A 24,760-nucleotide genomic window follows, 5' to 3' on the forward strand; every position below is an offset into this window, starting at 1 on the left:
ACACTTAATGTACCCTATTGGAGGCGTGGAGTTTCAGCAATATCTGCTGATCTCTCTGCAATCCAATCACATTAGACGTCCAACTCTGGATATACACACCTATCTTCTCATTTCCAACTTGCAGATAACGCTTTCCACCTGCTATCATCTCAATGCTGGTGGTTGTGGCAACCAACTGCTGCTCTGGCTGAGAGAATTAGTTCAGTTTCGACCAAGGGTCAAATTTGGGACCTTTCAGTCTTTGTGGCACAATACTATAACAGGCGACATCCTTACTCACTAGGCCCTTGGGGGAAGTCCAGACTTGGAAAAAATATTGGCACATGATTCAATGCAGTAGTGATAGAGATTTTAACAGTACAAATCAAATAAAGCATGGAAGGTGATGAAGTTTTACTGGATGAAATGAGAGAGTAGTGGAAAATGAAGCTCTTGAGCTAGTACAAGAGAAGAAACTAGAAAGCATTTAAAGTAACACTTTGGAATATTGAGAAACTATTGGGGGAGGGGAGGAAAGAAGGAAGAGAAAACTTAATACTCGTGCAACCTACTCAGAGCAGATTTTACAGCATGTAATTCAGTATCTTTGGTAGTATTATCTTGACCGTTTTTACTGTTTTTTCAGTGCACAGCTGGCAGGACTTCTGTGTGAAGAAGAAGGTTCAGAAGCTGATAATGTTAAATACTGTGGCTACTGTAAATACCATTTTGGCAAATTGGTAAGTGCTAAGAATCTTCCATAGATAACGGTAAGAATTTTGTAAAAAGAAGAATCCAAAGTAACAACCCTTTGTGATTGAATTAAGTTTCTTCAAGCAAACAGGGGGAAATGTTCTACCATAACACTTGTCTGCCAGATAATTATGCCACTCTACTGATGGTATACATCTTGCAGTTCTGAGCTCACCATTTCACTTCTGATGTGTGCCACTGATTTTGTGGAAAGGTATGTAAACTGCTAATTTGAAGAAGATTATCAGATAGCCAATATATAAAATATTGAGTATTCGATTCATGATGAAATAGTGTTAAACCAGTAAGTTTTATTAATTTAAAAAGCTGGTGTTGATCCATTTCAATGAATGGAGCTCAGAAAGGAATATAAAAAGGGACTAAATGCACTGCAATTTATAGCTAGTACTGTTTTACTATTTAGATTATATTTGTTAAATTTCAGCAAGTATTCCAAAAACATGTTATATATACATTTAATAATTTTAAAAAATGTGTTGATAGGAATTTTAAATCGAGTCTTCAAACTCAAAAGTTAACATGAATGACCTTTGGTTACTGTCTGTCTAGAATGTTGTTAGTTGTGTGCAGAATGTTGAAAGTAAAGTAAAATGATCCAGATAAAGTATTAATGTTAAAATGCATTGTTCTTTACATGCAAAGAATTCTATGGGTGGGAGGGTAACGCTGTAATATACAACTCCTTTGCACTTTAATTTTGAAAACAGTTTTGCTTTCAAACTGGAAGTCACCTATTCTGATGAAGGCTTTTGCAATAGCCTGATTGAGGACTTTGAGATTTATGTGCTATAACACTCGGGTGTTTCTCCCACTCAACAGTCTTGAGCATGCAACTCTGCATGGTGTACAAATATGAAAAGGCCAGCTGGTCCACCAAGCCTGCCCCCCCCACAATTGTAATGCCTGAAGCATAAGGATTCAACACCCTGCACCCACCTGCAGCTATGTAGTCTCCCAGGAGAGGCAAAACACCAGATAAAAACCTATGGCCAATTATGGTGGAAAAATCTGGAACATTCCTATTTGACCCCCTTCGGTGACTGAAACCAGTCCAGGAATCCATGTTGACCATGTTTATTACCTGGTATTTTAGCTTTTTTTTTTATAAGACATGATCTCCGCCACAGCCAGGAATTTGTCCAGCTCTCTTTTGAAGGTGTGAAGCCGGCATTTTGTTCCATGGGTTTACTACTCTCTGGGAAAAGAAGAACCGCCTAACATGTAACATCGCCCTATCCTTGCGCAACGTAATACGCATAACTTCTGATCTTTCCCAATCTATTACTAGGAACACAATCCTTTAACTATTTTATATACCTCCATCAAATCACCCCAATGTCTACACATCTTGAAAGTGAATAGATCAAGCTTTTTAAGCCTATTTGGGTGACTTAAGTTTTTTTAAGATGGCATTAGCCCGACTCACGTGCATAACACTATATTTATCTATATTAGATCTGGCAGACAAAGTCCTGTTCCCCATCGCATCTAGATCTACCAGTATCTATTTTCCTCATCTAAGGTCCTAACACCTGCATCTGCAAACTTGTGGACAGTTCCTTCAATGCCTTCATCCATATCATTGATAAAGATGATGAAGAGCAATGGTCCCAACACCAATTCCTGAGAGACTCCACTTGTAACCGGTCCCAATGCAGAACCGCTACCATTAATAACAACCTGATGTCTATAAGAATGATATTCCTTGTCAACCCAAAATCTGCCGCTGGTCCCACAGGACTCAGTCGTATTAAGTAGCCTATTGTGCTGCACCTTTTAAAAAATTAATTCTTGGACTGTGGGTGTTGCTATCAAGGCTGACATTTATTGCCATAGATACAACTGAGTGGCTTGCTAGGCCGCTTCAGAGGGCATTAAGAGTCAACCATGTTGGTGTGGTACTGGAGGTTTCCTTGCCTAAACATTAGTAAACCCGCTGGGTTTTTATGAGAATCTGACAGCTTCATGGCCACCTTTGCTGATACCAGGTTTTCTAAACGGAATTCTAATTCTCAAATTGCCATGGTGGTATTTGTACTCAAGTTCTCTGGATTATTAGTCCAGGCCTCTGGATTACTAGTCTAGTAACATAACCACTATTCTACCGTATCTTAACAGGCTTTTTGAATATCAAGGTATATAATGTCAATGAAATAATAAACTAGCAACTAAGCTGAGAGTACTGCATGATCCCTTTAAACAGCATTGGTGAGCGGGCCCTCATGCTGGTTAGCGCCATGTTGAGCTGTGCGAGGTCAACACTTGGCGAATGAAACGCTGGGGCGATCAAAAATAGAAAACAAGGAAAAGGAGGTGGAGAGGTAGTGACCACTGGAACCCCTATCTGCCCAAGCTCCGAGACAAACTCATCGAGGAGGGCTTCCAACTAAATCGGCCCTCCCATTCCCCATTCACCAACAGTCCCACAATCATTACCACTTTTCTCGCATCCGCCATTCGATTGCATTCCTTCCCTCCAAACTTATGGATCTTGCCTTCACTACTACAAGGACAAATACCAATACCATATCCATATCAAAACACAGATTTATCAAACAAGTCAAGCCAGCATTGACAAAAAAAGATGACTAATCACCCTTATGCAAGCCTTTAGTGTCTGTCTTGTGTGCTCATTTTCCTATCCTGGTGCTCCTACAAGATGCTTCCCCAGTGGCTACAGCTTGGGAGGCTGAAGGCTGCTGAGCTGCCATTGAGGACACTTCAGATGGCCTTGGAGGACGACTTGGAGCAGCTGTGGGCTTCGATGGTTCGGCTGCAGCCTGCAGCATCTCTGCATAGACTGCAGCAGTCTGGGCCGGCTAGCTAAAGAAAGAAAGAACTTGCATTTATATAGCAACTTTCATGACCTCAGGACGTCCCAAAATGCTTTACGGCCAATGAAGTACTTTTTGAAGTGTAGTCACTGTTGTAATGTAGGAAACGCGGCAACCAATTTGTGCACAGCAAATTTCCACAAGCAGCAATGAGATAATGACCAGATAATCTTTTTTTTAAGTGATGTTGGTTGAGGGATAAATATTGGCCAGGACACTGGGGGAACTCCCTTGCTCTTTGAGAATAGTGTCATGGGATCTTTAACATCCACCTGAGAGGGCAGACAGGGCTTCGGTTTAACATCTCATCCGAAAGACGGCACCTCTGACAGTGCCGCATTCCCTCAATACTGCACTGGAGTGTTAGCTTAGATTATGTACTCAAGTCTTTGGAGTGGGACTTGAACCTACAACTTTCTGACTCAGAGGCGAGAGTGCTACCAATTGAGCCATGGTTGAGTGGAACCAGCGTGGGCACTGGTACAGTGTCTGGCGGCGGAGCAAGTATACTGTCATCCTGACAGAGGACAGCAGGTGCCTCTCCCATGGAGCCAATGCCCCTCTTGTTAATTGTATCCATGAGATTTATATCAATTAGTGTTAATTGTATTCAGGTGGTGTGTATCAATTGGGGCTCTTGTATCCATATATGAGAGCTTATCTGGGGTGTGGTGTGTGTAATATGGAGCTCTGGGAATAAAGGCTTGGAAGCAACTGAAGACCAGGCTCTAGTATTCTATCCTTCACAGGGTTCTCCAGCTTATAACAGCTCTCCTGGGGCGACACCTCAGCACTCCTAGGGCTCTGCTGGAGAAAAGAGTTCAGGAGTGATATGATGCCCATGAAGCACCTTTCAACAGTGGCCCCCAAAGCTAAGATGGCAGCCGTCTGAGCTTCCACGCCAGCAGTGTGAGCTACCACAGTGGCCTTATGAGCTTTCATGGCAGCAGTATGTGCTACCATAGTAGCCGTCTGAGCTTCCACGACAGCAGTTTATGCTGCCATGGAAGCAGTCAGAGCTGTCATAAGATGCTCCATTATGGTGGGGCTCCACTGCAGTGTTGATGCTGCTGGCTAGTCGGTTAATGTTAGATCGTATGGTCTGCAAGCTCTGCGCAAAACCTTGAGACAAGTTGGAGCTGGATTCATCCATGCTGTGGAGAACCAGTATGCGCCCTCACCCTCCAGTGAGCTGGCACCTGTGGCGTCCTGTCCCCACACCCAAGCTCCTAAGCACTTGTGCTCGGTAAGTACAACGTGCTGATCCCTCCTCTAACCTAGCTTCTGAAGGCCACGTGGTGTCAGTATCTAAGCTGGTGCTTGTGAGAGTCAGATCAAGTGCTGGTGCATCTTCAGGAATACTGCACTCCTCTTCCTCCTTAGGCTGAGGGGCGTCAAAATTCTCAGCAGCTGAAATGAAAGCGACATGGGTTAAGTTATGATATGAGAGAGAGCAGAGAGAGGGTGTTGAAAGCATCTGTAGTTTGTCATGCAGAGTGTGTGGGGTGGGGAGAAGTCAAGCAACAGAGAATTAGGTATAAAGAAACCCCGCGCGATGTCCCCTCCAGCATTGCCGTTGGCAGGGCCTCCGTTCTGGCCCTTCCCATGATGGTCAGGATGCTTTCTTCAGGGGGAGGAGAGAGGAAGAGAGAGTGTGAAGACATGCTCTTCTTGCTCCGGTGACGGCCTGTTGCCTTTTAGCATGTGCGACCTTCTTCAAGAAAGAGTGAAATGTGTTCGTGAGAGTCTTGAGGTGTTTGGAGAATGTGGCTGTCATGCTGGAATAGCTGACCGTGAGTGAGATGTGAGTTGTCGGTAACTGAGGCTTGTAATAGTGGTAAGTGTGTGAGCAAGATGTTTAGTGAAGTGTGCTTCAGTGATTGCAGGACAGTGCAGGGTAGTGGGGAGGAGATTGTCGTGGGTGCCGTGAGTGTTGTAATTAATGAGGCTGTGAGTGGTGCAGTTGTGATAAGGAAGTATTTTAGCAGTCTTACCATAACAACTCTAGTTAATCATAGCATCATACAGCACAGAAGGAGGTCTTTCAGCCCATTGTGCCTGTCCCGGATCTTTGAAAGAGCTATCCAATTAGTTCACTCCTCCGCTCTTTACCCATAGCCCTGCAAATGTTTCCTTTACAAGTATACACCCAATTCCACTTTGAAAGTTAAATCATTGAATTTTTTCCTATATTGCAGCCATTTTCTTGGTGCAATGCTCCTGGCATTGACATACTCAGCAATCTCTTCTCATGGCCTCCTGAGTACATACCTGAAGGGCTTCCTATACCCTTGGGGAAGAAGGATGCCCCTCCTCCTCTCCATTGCCTGCATCAAGGCCTCCAGTGCAGCATCAGGGAACCTTGGTGCCAGCTCGCTCCCTCCTTTAGGCCTTTCTTAAACACGTTTCATAGTCTTTACTGCCAGAATGCACCTCCCCTTTAAGAGGTACTTGCTGCCTTTAAGTATCATCCTGGACTCCCGACATCAGTTACCCCTGATAGGCGTGCAGCCAATGAATAGCGCAGGTAGTGCTGGCTACATGCGCAAATCTTTGTTATTATCAGGCAGCATGGATATTGCTTGTTGCCTGCATTGCTAGTAACTGGCACGGGTAGTCCGTGCCCCGTCCCTCTGCTCAACTGTTTTCGGGTGCGATCCGATTTCGAGGCCCTAGGTTCCCTTGGGCAATGCAATGAAATGTAATCTAATTGCTAAAGTCATTGGAAGGCATGTGGAATGTTCAGCATGTTAGTCCATATCTTTTGAATAGTGCAATAATTTCATGATTGACAGACTGGAGTTTGAGCAGTATAGAAATCATATGTATGTTTTTAAAAAAAAACTATTTTAGTATCTCAAACAAATTTGATTTTTTTATTTCTCCCCGTAGCAAACTTTTGAACAAGAAAAGTGAGGTGTGGTGCCTTAAATTTTAAAACAATTGACCATATATATTATCTTGTGAACAGTGTCAAATGATGAAGAAAGTTCTTTTTCATGGCATGATACCATTTTACTTGCTGTTGCTATCATCATATGAGGTGTTCACCTATCTTGAAATTAACCATCTACTCTAATAAATTTATTTCTCCCTAGCTTAAAGCCGAAGTTTTTTCTAAAATTAATGTTTTTTTTTTAGAAGAAAGGCAAACATTCATCTAGTGCATATGACCAAGGTTTGAGTGATTCCTCATCGCATTCTCAGGACAAATCGGGTTCACTCCTGGAAAAGGAGAAAAAAGTATGTTGAATAATCTGCAAAGATACTTGTGTATCTGTAGTCAGTTTTTTAAATTAAAACTTGTTCATCAGAATGCTTTTAAATGTTGGAAGTAGTTTTATTGCAAAAGAAAAGTGAATTTAAGGGGGATCATGAGGACCCAGGTGCACATTCATAAAATGTTACTTGCAGCATAATAATTTATATAAAAAGTAGTAAGGGATGCAAAAAGGGAATAAGAGGAAAAAACTTGCAAGGGATATCAAGGACAGCACTAAAGGCTTTTAAAAGTATATTAAGAGAAAGAGGGTGGCTAAGAGTAATGTGGGCTCCTTAAAGACAGACGCTGGTGAAATTGTAATTGAAAATCAGGAAATGGCAGACTTGCTAAATACTTAATTTGTATCGGTCTTCACAGTAGATGATGAGGATAAAGTACGGGAGATATGAGGCAGACTAAAACTAAATCGAGGTGATGAACTTACTAGATTTAATATAAGTAAAAAAAGAAAGATAATGGAGAAAATAATAACACTAAAGATAGACAAATCTCCACAACTTGATGGTTTCCACCCCAGGGTATTAAAAGAATAGGTGAGGAAATTGTAAATGCTCTAGTCATGATCTTCCAAATCTATCTCTTGATTCAGGAATTGCCCCTTTGGATTGGAAAATTGCCAATGTCACTCCATTATTTAAGAACGGTAGGAGATATAAACTAGGAAATTGTAGATCTATTAATCTCACGTCTGTTGTGGGGAAGTTAGTAAAATCTGTTATTAAAGACAGAGTGACTGAGCACTTGGACAAATATGAACTGATCAGAGAGAGCCAGTATGGATTTGTAAAGGGTAAGTCATTTCTAACAAACCTGGCTGAATTTTTTGAGGAGGTAACTGACATGATAGATAAGGGAGTGTGTATGGATGTTGTTTATATGGACGTTGTTTATATGGACTTCAAGAAGACATTAGATAAGGTTCCAAATGAGAGACTGTTAATGAAAATGAAAGCGCATAGAATTGGAGTCAATCTTTTGACATGGGTAGGGAGTTGGTTAGGAGGTAGGAGACAGAGAGTAGGGATAATGGGTATGTACTCAAATTGGCAGGATATGAATAACTGTGTCCCCCAGGGATCTGTACTGAGGCCTCAGCTTTTCATTATATTTATAAATGACTTAGATGAAGGAATAGAGAGCCATATATCCAAGTTTGCTGATGACACCAAGTTATTTGGTACAGTAAATAGTGTAGATGGGAGGGGAAAGTTGAAAAGGGACATTGATAGATTAAGTGAGTGGGCAAAACTGTGGCAGATGGAGTTCATTGTGGGGAACTGAAAGGTCATAGACTAAGATAGATAGATCAGAGTATTTTCTAAATGGTGAGAAGCTAGGAACTGTGGAGGAGCAGAGAGATTTAGGGGTCCAAGTACAGAAATCACTAAAAGCCAGTGGACAGATACAAAAAATAATTAGAAGCTAATGGAATAGCCTTTATCTCAAGGGGGTGGAAGTTATGTTACAGTTAAATAAAGCTCTGGTTAGAAGATTAAGAGGTGACCTAATTGAGGTGCTTAAGATGATTAAAGGAGTTGATAGGATAGATGGAGAGAAACCATTTCCTCCGGTGGCGGAATCCAGAACAAGTTGACATAACCGGAAAATTAGAGCTAGGCCGTTCAAGGGTGATGTCAGGAAGCACTTATTCACACAAAGGGTAGTGGAAATCTGGAACACTCTTTCTCTTTCCCCACCCCCCTTTCGCCCCCACTTTAAAAAAAAAAGCTGTTGAGGTTAGGTCAGTTGAAAATTTCAAAACTTGAGATTGATAGATTTTTGTTGGGCAAGGATATTAAGGGATATGGAACCAAGGCGGTTAGTTGGAGTTAAGATATAGATCAGCCACGATCTAATTGGGTGGAGCAAAAGGCTCGAGGGGCTGAATAGCCTACTCCTGTTCCTTTGTTCCTATTTGAATAACCTTGTTAAAATTTAATAAATTTAGTTGTAGACGTAGGCCCAGGATCTGTACACATTTGCCTCGTTTTCTGTACATTTGGGCCTAGTCATTGCCCATTTATCGTCAGCAGGTGGAAAATTAGTTTTCTGAGTTTCCTATTCATTAAATTTGGTCTTTTTTCCTTTTGTGGCTGTTTTTGGCATTCTTTTTCTCTGGGATGGCTAAATGCCATGTATTTCACTGGGGAATTGTCATCTCTGAATAAAACTATAAGAGCATGACCAAGTAGTAATTTGCTTGCTTGCTGTCTTGTATTGGCTAATGTTTGTTCAGATTCCAGCACCAGATAGTGTACGACCAAGTATGAATAATGTTTGCTATTATGGTTTAATTTGAAGTGTGTAGTTAATGGGGGTTACATTTTTCTGTACGAATGGGTGCAAAAATTGTATTTTTATGGGAAAACATAGGGTGTAGTAAGCTGCAGAGATTGTGTGCTTAATGAGAGTGTATAACAGGAAAATCACGTGCATTCATAATTATAATCTTTGTTCAAGGTCCATTTTTAAACTGAATTAGATAGAGTACAATTTACTGTAACATATTGCCTTGGAGAGGGTGCAGAGAAGATTTACCACAATGGGAGAGGGGATGAGGGTCTTCAGTTATGTGGAGAGACCGGAGAAGCTGGGATTGCTCTTAGAGCACAGAAGGTTATGAATGATTTAATAGAAGTGTTCAAAATTATGAGGGGTTTTGATAGAATAGATAGGGAGACACTGTTTCCACTGGCAGGAGGATCGGTAACCAGAGGACACAGATTTAAGATAATTGGCAAAAAATCCAGGATGGAAATGAGAATTTTTTTTATGCAGCGAGTTGTTACGATTTGGAATGTACTACCTGAAAGGGTGGTGGAAGCAGAGTCAATACTAACTTTCAAAAGGGAATTGGATATGTACTTGAAATGGAGAAATTTGAAGGGCTTTGGTGAAAGAGCAGGAAAGTGGTGACTAATTAGAAAGCACTTTCAAAGAGCTGGCACAGACACGATGGGCTGAATGGCCTCCTTCTGTGCTGTATGATTCAATGAGATTGCAAAATAATTTAGAATTCAAATGTAGCTGATTTCGTGCATTTTTTTGAAGATAAGCACCTGATGAATTTTTGTATGTACATTATTCAGATAATCAAAGATGCTGTAGAAATTCATTCTTTCTCAAACTTCCATAGTAGTTTTCAACTTGATTATCAAGTTTACTGAGAAGCTTCTCGGTAAAGTGAATATCTAAAAGTTTTGACTGTAAGTCAACAAGGAAACTGGATATCCTGAACCAGGCATGTCTGCAGGTCTGACCCTTCTATGTGGAGTACCACGAGTGGATTGCTGCAAAAGTTTAGCCATCTGGATAATGTTATCCTGGAAGCAGTCGCTGGCCAAAACAAAAGTCTGATTTACTGCAACATTGATCTGTGCAGATTGTTTCTAGATTAGAATGTTAAGTGTTAGATACGTTGGTTTTTGCAATCAGTTATCAAACTATTTAATGAACGTCTCCTAAATTGAGATGGTTCCAGCAGCACCGATGCAGGACCTGCCCTTAATGTGTCAGCTTGGCTTGGTTGTCACAGATTCTAGCAGTCTTTCCTTTGAATCAGCAGATTGTGGGTTCAAACTTCACAATGGACTTGAGACCATGATCGAGGCTGATCTTCAGTGCAGTACTGAGGGGATGGGAACCGATGCAGGAAGTCAGTGGGAAATAAAATGGTGACAGAAACAAAAGGCAGTAAGGGAGAGTGTACAAAACATGACCGGACAGATGGTCTGAGAAAGCAGGGCAAAGACCAAGGGAAGTCTAGATTAAACTGCATTTATTTCAATGCAAGAAGTCTGATGGGCAAGGCAGATGAACTCAGGGCATGGATGGGTACATGGGACTGGGATGTTATAGCTATTACTGAAACATGGATAAGGGAGGGGCAGGACTGGCAGCTCAATGTTCCAGGGTACAGATGCTATAGGAAAGATAGAGCAGGAGGTAAGAGAGGAGGGGGAGTTGCGTTCTTGATTAGGGAGAACATCACGGCAGTAGTGAGAGGGGATATATCCGAGGGTTCGCCCACTGAGTCCATATGGGTAGAACTGAAAAATAAGAAGGGAGAGATCACTTTGATAGGATTGTACTACAGACCCCCAAATAGTCAACGGGAAATTGAGGAGCAAATATGTAAGGAGATTACAGACAGCTGCAAGAAAAATAGGGTGGTAATAGTAGGGGACTTTAACTTTCCCAACATTGACTGGGACAGCCATAGCATTAGGGGCTTGGATGGAGAGAAATTTGTTGAGTGTATTCAGGAGGAATTTCTCATTCAGTATGTGGATGGCCCGACTAGAGAGGGGGCAAAACTTGACCTCCTCTTGGGAAATAAGGAAGGGCAGGTGACAGAAGTGTTGGTGAGGGATCACTTTGGGACAAGTGATCATAATTCCATTAGTTTTAAGATAGCTATAGAGATGGATAGGTCTGGCCCAAAAGTTAAAATTCTAAGTTGGGGAAAGGCCAATTTTGATGGTATTAGACAGGAACTTTCAGAAGTTGATTGGGAGAGTCTGTTGGCAGGCAAAGGGACGTCTGGTAAGTGGGAGGCTTTCAAAAGTGTGTTAACCAGGGTTCAGGGTAAGCACATTCCTTATAAAGTGAAGGGCAAGGCTGGTAGAAGTAGGGAACCTTGGATGACTCGGGAGATTGAGGCACTAGTCAAAAAGAAGAAGGAGGCATATGACATGCATAGGCAGCTGGGATCAAGTGGATCCCTTGAAGAGTATAGAGATTGCCGGAGTAGAGTTAAGAGAGAAATCAGGAGGGCAAAAAGGGGATATGAGATTGCTTTGGCAGATCAGGCAAAGGTGAATCCAAAGAGCTTCTACAAATACATAAAGGGCAAAAGGGTAACAAGGGAGAGAGTAGGGCCTCTTAAGGATCAACAAGGTCATCTATGTGCGGAACCACAAGAAATGGGTGAGATCCTGAATGAATATTTCACATCGGTATTTACGGTTGAGAAAGGCATGGATGTTAGGGAACTTGGGGAAATAAATAGTGATGTCTTGAGGAGTGTACATATTACAGAGAGGGAGGTGCTGGAAGTCTTAACGCGCATCAAGGTGGATAAATCTCCGGGACCTGATGAAATGTATCCCAGGACGTTATGGGAGGTTAGGGAGGAGATTGCGGGTCCCCTAGCAGAGATATTTGAATCATCCACCGCTACAGGTGAGGTGCCTGAAGATTGGAGGGTAGCAAATGTTGTGCCTTTGTTTAAGAAGGGCGGCAGGGAAAAGCCTGGGAACTACAGACCGGTGAGCCTGACATCTGTAGTGGGTAAGTTGTTAGAGGGTATTCTGAGGGACAGGATCTACAGGCATTTGGAGAGGCAGGGACTAATTAGGAACAGTCAGCATGGTTTTGTGAGAGGAAAATCATGTCTCACGAATTTGATTGAGTTTTTTGAAGGGGTAACCAAGAAGATAGATGAGGGCTGTGCAGTAGACGTGGTCTACATGGACTTCAGCAAAGCATTTGACAAGGTACCGCATGGTAGGTTGTTACATAAGGTTAAATCTCATGGTATCCAAGGTGAGGTAGCCAATTGGATACAAAATTGGCTTGACGACAGAAGACAGAGGGTGGTTGTAGAGGGTTGTTTTTCAAACTGGATGCCTGTGTCCAGCGGTGTGCCTCAGGGATCGGTGCTGGGTCCGCTGTTATTTGTTATTTATATTAATGATTTGGATGAGAATTTAGGAGGCATGGTTAGTAAGTTTGCAGATGACACCAAGATTGGTGGCATTGTGGACAGTGAAGAAGGTTATCTGGGATTGCAACGGGATCTTGATCAATTGGGCCAGTGGGCCGATGAATGGCAGATGGAGTTTAATTTAGATAAATGTGAGGTGATGCATTTTGGTAGATCGAATCGGGCCAGGACCTACTCCGTTAATGGTAGGGCGTTGGGGAGAGTTATAGAACAAAGAGATCTGGGAGTACAGATTCATAGCTCCTTGAAAGTGGAGTCACAGGTGGATAGGGTGGTGAAGAAGGCATTCGGCATGCTTGGTTTCATTGGTCAGAACATTGAATGCAGGAGTTGGCATGTCTTGTTGAAGTTGTACAGGGCATTGGTGAGGCCACACTTGGAGTACTGTGTACAGTTCTGGTCACCCTATTATAGAAAGGATATTATTAAACTAGAAAGAGTGCAGAAAAGATTTACTAGGATGCTACCGGGACTTGATGGTTTGACTTACAGGGAGAGGTTAGACAGACTGGGACTTTTTTCCCTGGAGAGTAGGAGGTTAAGGGGTGATCTTATAGAAGTCTATAAAATAATGAGGGGCATAGATAAGGTCGATAGTCAAAATCTTTTCCCAAAGGTAGGGGAGTCTATAACGAGGGGGCATAGATTTAAGGTGAGAGGGGAGAGATACAAAAGGGTCCAGAGGGGCAATTTTTTCACTCAAAGGGTGGTGAGTGTCTGGAACGAGCTGCCAGAGGCAGTAGTAGAGGCGGGTACAATTTTGTCTTTTAAAAAGCATTTGGACAGTTACATGGGTAAGATGGGTATAGAGGGATATGGGCCAAGTGCAGGCAATTGGGACTAGCTTAGTGGTATAAACTGGGCGACATGGACATGTTGGGCCGAAGGGCCTGTTTCCATGTTGTAACTTCTATGATTCTATGATTCTATACTGCATTCTTGCAACTGCCATTTTTCAGATGAGATGCTAAATTGAGACCCATTTGCTTGCTGAGGTGGACAAAAAAGTCTTGTGGCACTATTTGAAGAGGAGCAGGGAGTTGTGTCTCATCCTTCAACTGATGCCACCAAAAAAAAATAACCTTACTGTGTGCAGATTGGCTGCTGTCTTTGCCTACATAATAGTGACAGCACTTCAGAAGTAAAGCTCTGGGATGTCCTGAGGATGTTGTTCTTGCAGGTGCCTGGTTTCGTACAATTGTAGGCGTAGTCTTCTAGCCACCAGGCTGATTTGGGACCATGCAGCTTGAATGCCTTGTAATGAGGGAATGAGGTGGTAGGGTTCAGGTGCAATACTATATATGGATCCTGTGGTTGATGACTGACATACGCTCTGTTTTGTAAGTGAAAATTGAATTGCATTCAGCGAGCAAGAAAGATGCTACCTTTTGTATGTAATTTAGCATTCAGTTCTGATCATCCATACTGAGGTAGATTCCAGTTTGACCAGGACGGATCACTATTAACCACCCTGTTCTTTAACCATGTATGGTATGTGCAACTCTATATTGGATTTGAACTTGCAGTCAATACACTTTTGGAGTGCCTATAACTCAATCTTGGGTATGTTGCTTAGCTTTAGTGATTTATGCACTGCAAGTGTTAACTTGGCTCAGTTATTTGCACTCTCACCTTCAAGTCAGAAGGTTGTGGGTTCAAGCCCCACTCCAAGACTTGAGCATATAATCTAGGTTGACACTTCAATGCATTTCTGAGGGCGTACTCATTGTCACTGACCACGTATCCCCCAACTGAAAACAGATTGAGTGGTAAGTTACAGAAAATGCTGGAAAACACTCAGCCAAACAGGCAGCATCTGTGTAGAGAGAAACAGAGTTAACGTTTCAGGGCCTGTTTCTCTCTTCACAGCTGCTGCCGGACCTGCTGATTGTTTTCTAGCATTTCCTGTTTTTATTTAGGTTTCCAGCATCCACAGTATTCTGCTTTTGTTGTTGAGTGGTAATTGATCTCTGTTGTTTGTGGACCTTGTTTTGTGCAAATCGGCTGATGCATTTTCCTACACAACAGTGACTACACTTCTTGCACGTCTAAGATAATTCATTGGCTGTGAAGTGCTTTGGGACATTCTGAGGACATGAAAGGTGCTACATAAATGCAAGCTCATTCTTGCTCAGGAAGATTTTGGGGCCGAAATAGCTCAGTTGGTAGAGCGTTAGATTGAAGATCTTGGTTCTTGGTTCAAATCTGGGTTTCAGCAGTTTTAGTGTACAAAATTATGAGTGGCTCAGAGAGAGTAGACTGGGAAGTACCTGTTTCCCCTGATGGAGAGTTCAAGAACTAGAGGATATAGAATTAAGCTGATTGGCGGAAGGATTAGAGGGGACATGAGGAAAAACTTTTTTACCCAGAGGGTGGTGGGTGTATGGAATTCGCTGCCCGAATTGGTGGTAGAGGCAGGGACCCTCAACTCTTTTAAAAAGTACCTGAACCTGCACCTAAAGTGCTCTAAGCTGCAGGGCTACGGACCAGGTGCTGGTAGGTAGAACTAGAACGGGCACCTGGTTGCTCTTCGAGCCGGCGCAGATACAATGGGCCGAATGGCCCCCTTCTGTGCTGTATCTTTTCTATGTTTCTATGATTCTATTTTGGTTAGTGACTTTGCAGTGCTAAGTGATCACAATAACACATTTACAGAATGTAAAAATGTATGTTGCAACACTGCTTGGGGTGATAGAATCAGGGAATGGTTACAGCATGGAAGGAGGCCATTCGGCCAGTCGAGTCTGTGCCGGCTCTCTGCAAGAGCAATCCAGCAAGTCCCACTCCCCCGCCCTATCCTCATAGCCCTGCAAATTTTTTCCCTTCAAGTACTTATCCAGTTCCATTTTGAAAGCCATGATTGAATCTGCCTGCACCACCCCCTTAGGCAGTGCATTCCAGATCCTAACCACTTGCTGCATAAATAAGTTTTATCTCATGTTGCCTTTGGTTCTTTTGCCAATCACCTTAAATCTATGTCTTCTGGTTCTTGACCCTTCCATCAATGGGAACAGTTTCTATCTACTCTGTTTAGACCTTCATGATTTTGAATACCTCTATCAAATCTCCCCTCGACCTTCTCTGCTGTAAGGAGAAAAACCCCAGCTTCTCCAGTCTATCCACGTAATTTAAGTTCTTCATCCCTAGAATCATTCTAGTAAATCTCTTCGACACCCTATCTAAGGCCTTCACATCCTTCCTAAAGTGCGGTGCCCAGAACTGGACACAATATTCCAGTTGTGGCCGAACCAGTGTTTTATAAAGGTTCATCATAACCTCCTCGCTTTTGTACCTTCTATGCGCCTATTTATAAAGCCCAGGATTCCGTATGCTTTCTTAACCACTTTCTCAACCAGCCCTACCACCTTCAGCGATTTGTGCACATATACCCTCATCTCTCTGTTGCTGCACCCCTTTTAGAATTGTACCCTTTAGCTTATAAGAACATAAGAAATAGGAGCAGGAGTAGGCCAATCGGTCCCTCGAGCCTGCTCCGCCATTCAATAATTATATGGCCTCGCCTCTTTTTTATTTGTTCATGGGATGTGGGTGTTGCTGGCAAGGCCAGCATTTATTGCCCATCCCTAATTGCCCTTCAGAAGGTGGTGGTGAGCCGCCGCCTTGAACTGCTGCAGTCTGTGTGGTGAAGGTTCTCCCGCAGTGCTGTTAGGTAGGGAGTTCCAGGATTTTGATCCAGCGACGATGAAGGAATGGCAATATATTTCCAAGTCGGGATGGTGTGTGACTTGGAGGGGAACTTGCAGATGATGCTGTTCCCATGTGGTCTGCTTGTCCTTCTGGATGGTAGAAGTCACCGGTTTGGGAGGTGCTGTCGAGGAAGCCTTGGCGAGTTGCTGCAGTGCATCCTGTAGATATGGTACACATTGCAGCCATGTTGGTGGTGAAGGGAGTGAATGTTTAGGGTGGTGGATGGGATGCCAATCAAGTGGGCTGTTTTGTTCTGGCTGGTGTTGAGCTTCTTGGGTGTTGGAGCTGCACTCATCCAGGCAAGTGGAGAGTATTCCATCACACTCCTGACTTGTGCCTTGTAGATGGTGGAAAGGCTTTGGGGAGTCAGGAGGTGAGTCACTCGCCACAGAATACCCAGCCTCTGACCTGCTCTTGTAGCCACAGTATTTATGTGGCTGGTCCAGTTAAGTTTCTGGTCAGTGGTGACCCCCAGGATGTTGTTGATGGAGGATTCGGTGATGGTAATGCCATTGAATGTCAAGGGGAGGTAGTTAGACTCTCTCTTGTTGGAGATGGTCACTTCCTGGCACTTGTCTGGTGCGAATGTTACTTGCCACTTCTCAGCCCAAACCTGGATGTTGTCCAGGTATTGCTGCATGCGGGAACGGACTGCTTCATTATCTGAGGGGTTGCGAATGGAACTAAACACTGCAATCATCAGCGAACATCCCCATTTCTGACCTTATTGTGGAGGGAAGGTCATTGATGAAGCAGCTGAAGATGGTTGGGCCGAGGGCACTGCCCTGAGGAACTCCTGCAGCAATGTCCTGGGGCTGAGATGATTGGCCTCCCAACAACCACTACCATCTTCCTTTGTGCTAGGTATGACTCCAGCCACAGGATAGTTCTCCCCCTGATTCCCATTGACTTCAATTTTGCTAGTGCTCCTTGGTGCCACACTCAGTCAAATGCTGCCTTGATGTCAAGGGCAGTCACTCTCGCCTCATCCCTGGAATCCAGCTCTTTTTGTCCATTACAGCCTTGGTCCAAACATGAGGTCTGGAGCCGAGTGGTCCTGGCGGAACCCAAACTGAGCATCGGTGAGCAGGGTATTGGTGAATAAGTGCTGCTTGATAGCACTGTCGACGACACCTTCCATCACTTTGCCGATGATTGAGAGTAGACTGATGGGGCACTAATTGGCCAGATTGGATTTGTCCTGCTTTTTGTGAACAGGACATATCTGGGCAGTTTTCCCCATTGTCGGGTAGATGCCAGTGTTGTAGCTGTACTGGAACAGTTTGGCTAGAGGCGCGGCTAGTTCTGGACCACAAGTTTTCAGCACGACAGCCGGGATGTTGTCGGGGTTCATAGCCTTTGCTGTATCTAGTGCACTCAGCCTTTTCTTGATGAACACGTGGAGTGAATCGAATTGGCTGAAGACTTACTTCTGTGATGGTGGATATATCGGGAGGAGGCTGAGATGGATCATCTACTCGGCACTTCTGGCTGAAGAGGTTGCAAACGCTTCAGCCTTGTCTTTTGCACTCACGTGCTGGACTCCACCATTGTTAAGGATGGGGATGTTTGCAGAGCCTTCTCCTCCCGTTAGTTGTTTAATTGTCCACCACCATTCACGACTGGATGTGGCAGGACTGCAGAGCTTTGATCTGATCCGTTGGTTGTGGAATCGCTTAGTTTTGTCTATAGCACGTTGCTTCAGCTGTTTAGCATGCATGTAATCCTGTGTTGTAGCTTCACCAGGTTGGCACCTCATTTTTAAGTACCCCTGTTGCTGCTCCTGGCATGCTCTTCTACACTCCTCATTGAACCAGGGTTGATCCCCTGGCTTGTTGGTAATGGTAGAGTGAGGAATATGCTGGGCCATGAGGTTACAGATTGTGCTGGAATACAATTCTGCTGCTGCTGATGGCCCCCGGCGCCTCATGGATGCCCAGTTTTGAGCTGCTAGATCTGTTCTGAATCTATCCCATTTAGCACGGTGATCGTGCCACACAACACGTTGGATGGTGTCCTCAGTGCAAAGACGGGACTTCGTTTCCACGAGGACTGTGCGGTGGTCACTCCTACCAATACTGTCATGGACAGATGTATCTGCAACAGGTAGATTGGTGAGGATGAGGTCAAGTAGATTTTTCCCTCGTGTTGGTTCGCTCACCACCTGCCACAGGCCCAGTCTGGCAGCTATGTCCTTTAGGACTCGGCCAGCTTGGTCAGTCGTGGTGCTACCGAGCCATTCTTGGTCACGGACATTGATGTCCCCAACCCAGAGTACATTCTGTGCCCTTGCAGCCCTCGGTGCTTCCTCCAAGTGGTGCTCAACATGGTGGAGGATTGATTCATCAGCTGAGGGAGGGCGGTGGGTGGTAATCAGCAGGCGGTTTCCTTGCCCATGTTTGATCTGATGCCATGAGATTTCCTGGTGTCCGGAGTGAATGTTGAGTACTCCCAGGTTCTTCCTACCTAAATGTGTCACTTCACTTTTCTGCGTTAAATTTCACCTGCTACGAGTCTGCCCGTTCCACCAGCCTGTCTATGTCCTCTTGATGTCTATCGCTATCCTCCTCGCTGTTCACCACCCTTCCAAGTTTTGTGTCATCTGCAAATTTTGAAATAGTACCCTGTACACTCCGTCATTAATATATATCTAAAAAAGCAATGGTCCTATTACCGACCCCTGGGGAATACCACTGTGTACCTCCCTCCAGTCCAAAAAGCAACCATTCACCACTACTCTGTTTCCTATTCCTTAACCAACTTCGTATCCGTGCTGCCACTGCCCCTTGGATTCCATGGGCTTCAACTTTGATGACAAGCCTATTATGTAGCACTTTATCAAACGCCTTTTGGAAGTCCATAAACACCACATCAACCGCATTGCCCTCATCGACCCTGTTACCGCATCAAAAAAACTCAATCAAGTTGGTTTAACACGATTTGTTTTTAACAAATCTGTGCTGACTTTCCTTAAATAATCCACACTTGTGATTATTGTTTCTAAAAGTTTCCCACTACTGAGGTTTAACTAACTGGCCTATAGTTGCTGGGTTTAACCGTATACCCTTTTTTGAACAAGGATGTAATATTTGCAATTTTCCAATCCTCTGCCACCACCCCCGTATCTAAGGATGATTGGGGAGGTACTGGCCATAACCTTCCAATTTCTTCCCTAACTTCCCTCAGCAACCAAGGATGCATCCCATCCAGACCGGGTGACTTATCTACTTTAAGTGGAGCTAGCCTTTCTAGTACCTCCTCTTCAGCAATTTTTAGCCCATCCGGTATCTCCACTATCTGCCCTCTCAGGTGAACGTAAAAGATCCTATGGCATTATTTCGAAGAAAAGCAGGGGAGTTCTCACCAGTGTCCCGGCCAATATTTATCCCTCAACCTACATTGCTGTTTGAGGGACCTTGCTGTGCGCAAATTGGCTGTCGGGTTTCTTACATTACAACAGCGACTACGCTTCAAAAGTATTTAATTGGATGTAAAGTGCTTTGGGACATCCTGAGATCGTGAAAGGTGCTTTACAAATGCAAATCTTTTTTCTTTATTCTTAGTACTGGTTTCTGACATTTCAGAGAGGGTCATGCACTTTGTGTAACCTCAATTAATTTTGAAGAGTTCTGGATCTGATGGTTGCAGCTATTGTACCATGAGTGGATGTGATACTGCACAGTCTCAACTTAGTGTCTCACTGGCTTCCCAGGCATTTACACCTGGTGTGGATAAACACAAGCCTCTGCCTTGGACTTGGAATGGTGGATTATGAAACAAAATATTGTTTTGGCTTGCAAATTGCAGTAACTAACTTCACCATCTCTAACCTTTGTGATTAATGTGCCCCTGATGTTAGTGAGTTGTCCAAGTCTAGAACAACTGGACCCAAGGATGAGGATGTCACAACTGAACTGAATCCTGTTCTCTAATTCCCACACCTTCCAGCAAGGATAATCAGGATGGAAATTCTGACTTATTCTGTTTTTTTTTTCTTCCCCTTCCCTATGGAACACTGAAGCAAGTTCTACTGCCACACTGTTGTCTTGACTGAGATCAATTAACTCAGCACAGAACTCCGATCACACCTTGGATTTCTTGGTTCATATAGCTTAATATTATGCCTCTCATTGGAACAACACCACCTGCACGTTCCCCTCCAAGTCACACACCATCCTGACTTGGAAATATATTGCTGTTCCTTCATCGTTGCTGGGTCAAAATCCTGGAACTCCCTTCCTAACAGCACTGTGGGAGAAACTTCACCACACAGACTGCAGCGGTTCAAGAATTATAATTGTCTGATCTAAAAATCTTAACGCTCAAATACTTTTGTGTATTTCTTGAAAACAAAAATCCAGAGGGTTTGGGAACCTGAAGCAGCAGCAGAATTTTTTTATTATTGATTGTTGCTCTGTTATTGCGGTATGCGTGGGTACGGTAGCATAGTGGTTATGTTACTGGGCTAGTAATCCAGAGGCCTGGACTAAAATCCAGAGTCATGAGTTCAAATCCCGCCACGGCAGCTGGCGAATTTAAATTCAATTAATTAAATAAAAATCTGGAATTAAAATACCAGTATCAGTAATGATGGCCATGAAACTACCGGATTGTCGTAAAAACCCATCTGGTTCACTAATGTCCTTTAGGGAAGGAAGCCTGCCGCCCTTACCTGGTCTGGCCTATATGTGACTCCAGACCCACAGCAATGTGGTTGATTCTTAATTGCCCTCTGAAATGGCCTAGCAAGCCACTCAGTTGTAAAATCTCGCTACGAAAAGTCACAATAAGAATAAAACCGGACGGACCACCCGGCATCGGACCACTAGGCACCGGACACGACAACGGCAAAACACCAAGCCCAGTCGACCCTGCAAGGTCCTCCTTACTAACATCTGGGGACTTGTGCCAAAATTGGGAGAGCTGTCCCACAGACTAGTCAAGCAACAGCCTGACATAGCCATACTCACAGAATCATATCTTTCAGCCAACGTCCCAGACTCTTCCATCACCATCCCTGGGTATGTCCTGTCCCACCGGCAGGACAGACCCACCAGAGGTGGCGGTACAGTGATATACAGTCAGGAGGGAGTGGCCCTGGGAGTCCTCAACATTGACTCTGGACCCCATGAAATCTCATGGCATCAGGTCAAACATGGGCAAGGAAACCTCCTGCTGATTACCACCTACCGTCCTCCCTCAGCTGATGAATCAGTCCTCCTCCATGTTGAACACCACTTGGAGGAAGCACTGAGGGCAGCAAGGGCACAAAATGTACTCTGGGTGGGGGACTTCAATGTCCATCACCAAGAGTGGCTCGGTAGCACTACTACTGACCGAGCTGGCCGAGTCCTGAAGGACATAGCTGCTAGACTGAGCCTGCGGCAGGTGGTGAGCGAACCAACACGAGGGAAAAACTTACTTGACCTCGTCCTCACCAATCTACCTGTCGCAAATGCATCTGTCCATGACAGTATTGGTAGGAGTGACCACCGCACAGTCCTCGTGGAGATGAAATCCCGTCTTCGCACTGAGGACACCATCCAACGTGTTGTGTGGCACTACCACCGTGCTAAATGGGATAGATTCAGAACAGATCTAGCAGCTCAAAACTGGGCATCCATGAGGCGCTGTGGGCCATCAGCAGCAGCAGAATTGTATTCCAGCACAATCTGTAACGTCATGGCCCGGCATATTCCTCACTCTACCATTACCAACAAGCCAGGGGATCAACCCTGGTTCAATGAGGAGTGTAGAAGAGCATGCCAGGAGCAGCACCAGGCGTACCTAAAAATGAGGTGCCAACCTGGTGAAGCTACAACTCAGGACTACATGCATGCTAAACAGCGGAACCAACATACTATAGACAGAGCTAAGCGATTCCACAACCAACGGATCGTATCAAAGTTCTGCAGTCCTGCCACATCCAGTCGTGAATGGTGGTGGACAATTAAACAACTAACGGGAGGAGGAGGCTCTGCAAACATCCCCATTCTCAATGATGGCGGAGTCCAGCACGTGAGTGCAAAAGACAAGGCTGAAGCGTTTGCAACCATCTTCAGCCAGACGTGCCGAGTGGATAATCCATCTCAGCCTCCTCCCGATATCCCCACCATCACGGAATCCAGTCTTCGGCCAATTCGATTCACTCCACGTGATATCAAGAAACGGCTGAGTGCACTGGATACGGCTATGGGCCCCGACAACATCCCAGCTGTAGTGCTGAAGACTTGTGCTCCAGAACTAGCTGCGCCTCTAGCCAAGCTGTTCCAGTACAGCTACAACACTGGCATCCACCCGACAATGTGGAAAATTGCCCAGGTATGTCCTGTCCACAAAAAGCAGGACAAATCCAATCCGGCCAATTACCGCCCCATCAGTCTACTCTCAATCATCAGCAAAGTGATGGAAGGTGTCGTCGACAGTGCTATCAAGCGGCACTTACTCACCAATAACCTGCTCACCGATGCTCAGTTTGGGTTCCGCCAGGACCACTCGGCTCCAGACCTCATTACAGCCTTGGTCCAAACATGGACAAAAGAGCTGAATTCCAGAGGTGAGGTGAGAGTGACTGCCCTGGACATCAAGGCAGCATTTGACCGAGTGTGGCACCAAGGAGCCCTAGTAAAATTGAAGTCAATGGGAATCAGGGGGAAAACTCTCCAGTGGCTGGAGTCATACCTAGCACAAAGGAAGATGGTAGTGGTTGTTGGAGGCCAATCATCTCAGCCCCAGGGCATTACTGCAGGAGTTCCTCAGGGCAGTGTCCTAGGCCCAACCATCTTCAGCTGCTTCATCAATGACCTTCCCTCCATCATAAGGTCAGAAATGGGGATGTTCGCTGATGACTGCACAGTGTTCAGTTCCATTCGCAACCCCTCAGATAATGAAGCAGTCCGAGCCCGCATGCAGCAAGACCTGAACAACATCCAGGCTTGGGCTGATAAGTGGCAAGTAACATTCGCGCCAGATAAGTGCCAGGCAATGACCATCTCCAACAAGAGAGAGTCTAACCACCTCCCCTTGACATTCAACGGCATTACCATCGCCGAATCCCCCACCATCAGCATCCTGGGGGTCACCATTGACCAGAAACTTAACTGGACCAGCCATATAAATACTGTGGCTACGAGAGCAGGTCAGAGGCTGGGTATTCTGCGGCGAGTGACTCACCTCCCGACTCCCAAAAGCCTTTCCACTATCTACAAGGCACAAGTCAGGAGTGTGATGGAATACTCTCCACTTGCCTGGATGAGTGCAGCTCCAACAACACTCAAGAAGCTCGACACCATCCAAGATAAAGCAGCCCGCTTGATTGGCACCCCATCCACCACCCTAAACATTCACTCCCTTCACCACCAGCGCACTGTGGCTGCAGTGTGCACCATCCACAGGATGCACTGCAGCAACTCGCCAAGGCTTCTTCGACAGCACCTCCCAAACCCGCGACCTCTACCACCTAGAAGGACAAGGGCAGCAGGCGCATGGGAACAACACCACCTGCACGTTCCCCTCCAAGTCACACACCATCCCGACTTGGAAATATATCGCCGTTCCTTCATTGTCGCTGGGTCAAAATCCTGGAACTCCCTTCCTAACAGCACTGTGGGAGAACCGTCACCACACGGACTGCAGCGGTTCAAGAAGGCGGCTCACCACCACCTTCTCGAGGGCAATTAGGGATGGGCAATAAATGCCGGCCTTGCCAGCGACGCCCACATCCCGTGAACGAATAAAAAAAAAATGCTTACTGAGGATTGCTGGAAGCGAACAAGTGCATGGAAAGTGAGGGTGCAGCTTTCATGCAGCTCGCAATTGATTTGAATGGGACTCAGAAAGGATCGAGCTGTAACAACCTCTTTCAAAGTGTGTAGCATGGGAGAGCTTTTCATAAAACTGAAGGAAGAACAACTGCAGATCAGCAATCATGCTGTTGCTGCTTTTCTTATAAAACCAGGTGTACTATTGCACACTCCACGGTGGTTTTTTTCTATGTACATTAGTTCTTGTACAGAATATTGAAGTTTTTTTTTAAGCTTGCATGAACTGATTCACATTGGGAAAACAGTCTACCTCTGAATTCAAAATAGTGTTTTGCTTAAAAAAAACTTGACATATATAGTAGTTCAACTTAAGCAGTTTTAATGGAACAGCAAAGCAAATCACTACAGGAAGACTAAATGCCATAAAACATCAAAGCAATACTGAAATGTATGTGATCGAAATGTGAGCAGTCCAAGAAAGAAAGAACTTTGATTTATATACCACCTTTCATGAACTCAGGACACCCTAAAGTGCTTCACAGCCAGTGAAATATTTTGAAGTGTAGTCACTTATAATATAGGGAAATGTGGCGGCCAATTTGTGCACAACAAGGTGAGATAAATGACCAGATAATCTGTTTTAATTATGTTGGTCAAGGGATAAATATTGACGGGAGAAACTCCGCTGTTC

At 44.5% G+C, this 24,760-nt stretch overlaps 1 protein-coding gene across 8 annotated transcripts in view; it reads left to right on the top strand.

Annotated features, from left to right (window-relative positions):
- mllt10 (MLLT10 histone lysine methyltransferase DOT1L cofactor) overlaps positions 1-24,760 on the top strand; it is a 221,360-nt gene that overhangs the window by 47,766 nt on the left and 148,834 nt on the right. For 7 of the 8 annotated variants that reach the window (XM_068007104.1, XM_068007106.1, XM_068007108.1 and 4 more), the window contains 2 exons: positions 626-719; positions 6,729-6,830. In XM_068007104.1, the coding sequence (XP_067863205.1) occupies positions 626-719; positions 6,729-6,830 (196 nt within the window). The remainder of the gene's footprint in view (positions 1-625; positions 720-6,728; positions 6,831-24,760) is intronic. The other variant, XM_068007105.1, reaches the window with a different exon arrangement.

Source organism: Heptranchias perlo, chromosome 2 (genome assembly GCF_035084215.1).
Source record: "Heptranchias perlo isolate sHepPer1 chromosome 2, sHepPer1.hap1, whole genome shotgun sequence".
Lineage (NCBI taxonomy): Eukaryota > Metazoa > Chordata > Chondrichthyes > Hexanchiformes > Hexanchidae > Heptranchias > Heptranchias perlo.